This window comes from Podarcis filfolensis, assembly GCF_964270895.1.
Source record: "Podarcis filfolensis genome assembly, chromosome: 13".
NCBI lineage: Eukaryota > Metazoa > Chordata > Lepidosauria > Squamata > Lacertidae > Podarcis > Podarcis filfolensis.
Genome location: NC_139615.1, coordinates 37558849 through 37564848, shown reverse-complemented (window position 1 = coordinate 37564848; position 6000 = coordinate 37558849). Strand labels below are relative to the sequence as shown.

The window sequence follows — 6000 nt, the reverse complement described above, 5'->3', positions numbered from 1 at the left end:
AAGGCACTGAGGAAGCCCCCATTCTGGCAAAGCACTAAGGAGCCATTTCTCTTCCTTGCTTTCTTGAAAAGGCAAATCAAACTGTTAAGTTTATGAGAAGCTATGCATTGGATAGCATCCCCATTAAAACCACATCATTTCAGGCCACCTGTTCTGCCCACTAAAGAAACTCAGATTAAGTCCTCATTAAAGGCTATAGTCAGGAGGATGTGTGCTGTGTGTGTGTGTGTGTGTGTGTGTGTGTGTGTGTTTAAAAAATGAATTTTGGGACAAGGAACTGGGGAAGAGTACCAGAATCCCACCCTAGGCCTACAGTCGTACCCTGGAAGTCGAATGGAATCCGTTCCGAAAGTCCGTTCGACTTCCAAAACGTTTGGAAACCAAAGTGCAGCTTCTGATTGGCTGCAGAAAGCTCCTGCAGCCAATTGGAAGCTGCAGAAGCCATGTCGGACGTTTGGTTTCTGAAAATCGTTCAAAAACCAGAACACTCACTTCCGGGTTTCGATCGTTCGGGAGCCAATTTGTTCGGGAGCCAAGTTGTTTGAAATCCAACGTACGGCTGTTCTTTTCTCAAATCCTGTCTCTGCTTTCTGCAATTTCCACAGGCACTGCTAACATGCATTCAAGCGTCACAGTCACAAGGACGAAGAACTTGGTTCCTAAGAAGCGAAAGTTTAGCGTGCTGAATGCCGAGCCTTTGCACTTGCCCTGGGCAACATACAAACCACTCTGGCTAGAGGGAAATCCAGGCTGCACGGTACTGCAAGTTACAAAAATGCAACCAACCTCGTTCCGTTTCACCAGTGGGGTTGGATGACCCAGATTATCCCTCTCCAAAGACCAGCAGGGAAGTTCACGATCCTGTGTTCCATGCTCGACCCCTGTAATCAACTATTCTTAGGCTCAAGGCAGGCAAAACACACTTAAAACAAGTCAAAGCATTTTTGAGAGAGGAATCGCTTACTATGGTGTATGCAAGTTTCTTTTGTTCCACTGTCACCTGTGAACAAACAGGTTTGGCAGGGTTTAAAAAAAACCCTACCAGGCCTATTTAACCAGAGGCAAAGGGTGGGATGAAGGCAGCAACAGCTGTGCTTTTCAGTTAACTCCAGCCTTGCTTTGCTCCTGTCCTCACTAAACACCCTCGCCAGTTAGGAGCTGAAAGCAAGCAAGTCTTCAGTCACATCCTTAGCATACATTCAAAGCACTCTTAAAGTCGTATAAGAGTCATACTTCCCCCACCCAAAGAATTTTGGGAACTGTAGTTTGTTGGGGGGGAGCTTCAAACAACTCTCCTTAATAAGCTACCGTTCCTAGGATCCTTTGAGGGAAGCCACAACTCTTAAAAAGGTTTAAATGTTTGGTTTGGATGTGGCCTTCATTCCAGACAAGAGGAAGTAGGCAGCAACAGCAACAGAGGAGGAGGAAGAGGAAGAGGAGAAGGAAGTAAAAGAGGCAGAGTGAAAGAAATTAGCCAGATTCAGGATTTTATTACAGTAACAAGGAAACAGTGAAAAAAAGAACAAGCATCTATATAGAAAGGTTTCCCTGAGATATTGCGCTGTGAGCAGGCACTGCCAGACACCCAAGCCTAGAAATACGTGGAAAGCAAATTGCTAGAAACAGAAATGGCTTCTGCTTTGGGTTCAGCCTCCTTCAGAGGAAAATGAATTAGCTGCTGAGATGCACTCCAGTTTTGTCTTTGTTCTGTTTTAAAACTGCCTCGTAACATTCCTTGGGACACAGGTGGCGCTGTGGGTTAAACCACAGAGCCTAGGACTTGCCGATCAGAAGGCCGGCGGTTCGAATCCCCGCAACGGGGTGAGCTCCCGTTGCTCGGTCCCTGCTCCTGCCAACCTAGCAGTTTGAAAGCACGTCAAAGTGCAAGTAGATAAATAGGCACCACTCTGGCGAGAAGGTAAACGGCATTTTGATGTGCTGCTCTGCTTCACCAGAAGCGGCTTAGTCATGCTGGCAACCTGACCCGGAAGCTGTACGCCGGCTCCCTCGGCCAATAAAGCGAGATGAGCACCGCAACCCCAGAGTCGGCCACGACTGGACCTAATGGTCAGGGATCCCTTTACCTTTACCTTTAACATTCCTTAGGCTTCCACTCTGCACTGAGTTCTTTAATGCCCTTTTGCTTCATCGGAAACTCCTTGTGTTATCAGTTTCCAGGACTTCCTTTTGGATTGTCTCTTTTGCATTTTTAAAATAATATCAGAATTTCTTTTCCAGCTATAAACATTCCCAGCTTGGTTTGGTTTTTTTAAAAAATGAATGAGTCAAAACCCCAGCCCTCAAAAAAAAACAAAAACTTTTTATTTTATTTTTTTAGGGGGAAATCCAGGCAAAATTAGGTACAAGTCCAATGGATTTGAATGGGAAACCATTGAGTACATTCAGATCAATGGGACTTGGAATAGTGTCTAACCTAAGTTTGATATTTGATGCAGAATTGGCTGAGATCCAGAAGAATGTGTGAATATATACATACATGTGCGTGCGCACACATCCTTCTCTATGCACAGATATGCAAAACTCTTGCACAATATGATGTGCACAGAAGGGTCCTGTTGAACAGCTTCATGTGGCACAGAACCCCTGCATGAGTTCATTTGCTTGTTCTGTGCAAGGAAAACCTTTGCTACTAAGCCCTGCACACAAAGGCCATATTGCTGCATCATGGCCATTAGATATACAGTGGACCCTCGCATTACGTTACCTTCAGATAACTTAACTTTCGGGTTGTGAACGTGGCAAACCCGGAAGTGTATACTCTGTGTGCTTTGTGCATGCACAGAAGCACTCTGCACAGAGCACAGAGGCAGCACCTCTAGATGCAGACTTTTCGGGGTACATACAGACCCCCGGAACAAATTAAGTTTGTATCCGGAGGGTCCACTGTAGATAGACTCACAAAAGAATAAAAAATAGGGAAGTAATATTTATAAAAATATACTGTGATTTACCCCTGGCTTTGATAAAAAAATAGTCTCAAAGTTTTCACAGAAAAGCAAGAGGCTGGCTTGAGCAGCTACCTATCATGAGCTGATACCCAAAGCAGATCAGAAGTACAGGAGAGCACAAAAGAATACAGTATGAGTGCAGAATGATGAAAATATATGTTTATAAAAGAGCAACCAAAGAGGAGGAAAAGGACAGGGAATGAGATAAGGAAGGGGAGAACTCCAGAGACAGATAGAGACAGATCAGCGCCAGATTTAGGGTGGTACGGGCAGATCCCCTGCACAGGGTGCCAAGCCAAGGGGGTGCAAAACTGAGAAGATCCAGAATTGAGAAGATCAATTTGGGGGTGCCAGTTTTTGGCCTTGCACAGGATGCCATATTACAAAAGGTTACCAAAGTCCACCCCTTGCACCGTTGATTCTGAACCTCCGCTCGCTAAACCATATGGCAGTTCTATAACACGAGGTGGGGGGGACTATACCCCAGGGAACCCTGGGAATTGTGGCCTGGGACGGGCTTAGGAACCAAAAGCAGAGAATTCTCAGCATTTTCAAAACTACACTTCCCAGGATTCTTGGGGAAGCCATAACTGATGCACATGTTGTAGTGAAGGCGAATTGAAATCCAAAACTAGTCTGGAATCCGTTTTTGTTGTCACAGTTCCCCAGTCCATCTGCCAAACTCGAAGGGCCTGAGTATTCTTGGTTGAAGAAATACACTATTCTATCCTTGAATCTCCAATCCTCCTCAAGGTTCCATAATCAGGCGCCATAACTATTTAAACTGGTTTATGGTTGTGGTGGAAGCACACAAAGGAGATCTACTCTATCACAGAGAACTCCAGGGAATGGCTTTTGCCTAGACCCTAGCTTGCCCCACTGCCGCAAAGTGAACTGGATTTCATCCTATGCACCTTGCCAATCCTGTAACCTAGCTGTGGTAGCCCGTTTTCAGTTTGCCCTGCATCTGAATTGTGTTGACCATCCAACTGCTGGCCTCTGCCCAACAGCAAAACACAGGAGAGGCCAGAATTTGTGAGGAACAACGAAGGCTTTGAAGAGACTGGAGGAAACACCTGAGCTCTCGTCATTTGACTGTCACCCAGAATTCGCGTCCTGCTGGTTGAGAGGTATCTTCACCGATCACCTGCCTGCCTTCCTCTCGCACACATAAACACCACACACATAAACACAAGCAAGGTTCTCAGCGTCAGGTCCCACCACCTGTGCCATCAGCTCACAGGTGCCTCCGAGATGCTCAGCGCCAGCGCTTGGTCCCTCAGTATGGAGTGAAACGGTTGCATCCACCTCGGTACAAGCTGGCCTGCCAGAAAGAGAGGGAGCAGGCGTGTGAGGGGAAAGTTGTACAGGAGGAAACGTCAAAATAATAAGACAAGAAGGAGTTAGCAAAACAAAGCTACGTTGACTTCTTAATCCTCATCACCTCCTGTAGCAAAGCCTATATGTCATGTAATCCCTCTTGCTATCTTCTTCTCTTCCTCTGGTACCTCCTACAGTTTTATTATAATAATTTAATATTAATAATAATTTATTATTTATAGCCCGCCCATCTGGCTGGGTTTCTCCAGCCACTCTGGGCGGCTTCCAACAGAATATTAAAATACAATAGTCTATTAAACATTAAAAGCTTCCCTAAACAGGGCTGCCTTCAGATGTCTTCTAAAAGTCTGGTAGTTGTTCTTCTCGTTGACATCTGGTGGGAGGGCATTCCACAGGATGGGTGCCACTACTGAGAAGGCCCTCTGCTTGGTTCCTTGTAACCTGGATCTTGCAGCGAGGGAACCGCCAGAAGGCCCTCGGTGCTGGACCTCAATGTCCAGGCTGAACGATGGGGGTGGAGATGCTCCTTCAGGTTTACAGGACCGAGGCCGTTTAGGGCTTTAAAGGTCAACACCAACACTTTGAATTGTGCTCGGAAACGTACTGGGAGCCAATGTAGGTCTTTCAAGACCTACTTAAACTGGGAACTCTGCGGGGACTTGTCTATTTACATGCATTACATTTCTGAGCACAATTCAAAGTGTTGGTGTTGACCTTTAAAGTCCTAAATGGCCCAGTATATCTGAAGGAGCATCTCCACCCCCATCGTTCAGCCTGGACACTCAGGTCCAGCTCCAAGGGCCTTTTGGCGGTTCCCTCACTGTGAGATATGGGGTTACAGAGAACCAGGCAGAGGGCCTTCTCAATAGTGGCGCCCGCCCTGTGGAATGGCCTCCCAATCAGATGTCAAGGAGATAAGCAGCTATCTGACTTTTAGAAGACATCTGAAGGCAGCCCCGTTTAGGGATGTTTTAATGTTTGATGTTTTATCGTGTTTTTAATATTCTGTGGGGAGCTGCCCAGAGTGGCTGGGGAGGCCTGGCCAGATGGGCAGGGTATAAATAATATAGTAGTAGTAGTAGTAGTAGTAGTAGTAGTAGTAGTAGTAGTAGAAGAAGAAGAAATGAAGTAGGATCCGCAACAAAATGTTGCAGTGTAGCACTCCTTTTCAGTATTCCAGCCATGCCCCTTTCCCCAGTGTATTCCATTCTTCTTCCACCACCACCACCAACAGTTTTCTACACTCTCCCCCAGTCAGTTTTCCATGGCCAGTGAGTCTGCTAAGTCCTAATTGTCTCCTTTCTCCATGTGTGTGTGTGTTGCATTTTTACAAACTTTGGGGTTCCTCTTTAAACCATTCAATACCTTCCCTCTTCTGCATGGATGGCACTTTTTAAACTAAAGATGGATCTTTACTGAAAGCATTCCCTACTGGTATATAGGATCACCATCATAATCTATTTTAGCTCTCTGCCTAAAGATAGGTACATTCACACAATTCATCCCTCGTAGATCAACTACATAAATCAAGAATACACCATATGTGAGCACCATGGCACCCTCAAGTTGCTGGGTTTTTTTTAAACCTTGGGTGGGTAACAGAAAGTTGAGCCAGATAGGAAGAGCTGTCCTACCCTCTTCCTTTCCATTCCCCAGAATTCCCCTTGGGGGCTCTCTTCCCCAACGAATA

General features: G+C 45.9%; 1 protein-coding gene across 4 annotated transcripts in view; it reads right to left on the bottom strand.

Annotated features, from left to right (window-relative positions):
* Positions 1 to 1470: 1470 nt before the first annotated feature.
* LOC310747956 (RNA binding protein fox-1 homolog 1-like) overlaps positions 1471 to 6000 on the bottom strand; it is a 40597-nt gene continuing 36067 nt past the window's right edge. For all 4 annotated transcript variants that reach the window (XM_083583423.1, XM_083583424.1, XM_083583425.1 and 1 more), the window contains exon 12: positions 1471 to 4293. In XM_083583423.1, the coding sequence (XP_083439549.1) occupies positions 4249 to 4293 (45 nt within the window). In that variant the 3' untranslated portion in view covers positions 1471 to 4248. The remainder of the gene's footprint in view (positions 4294 to 6000) is intronic.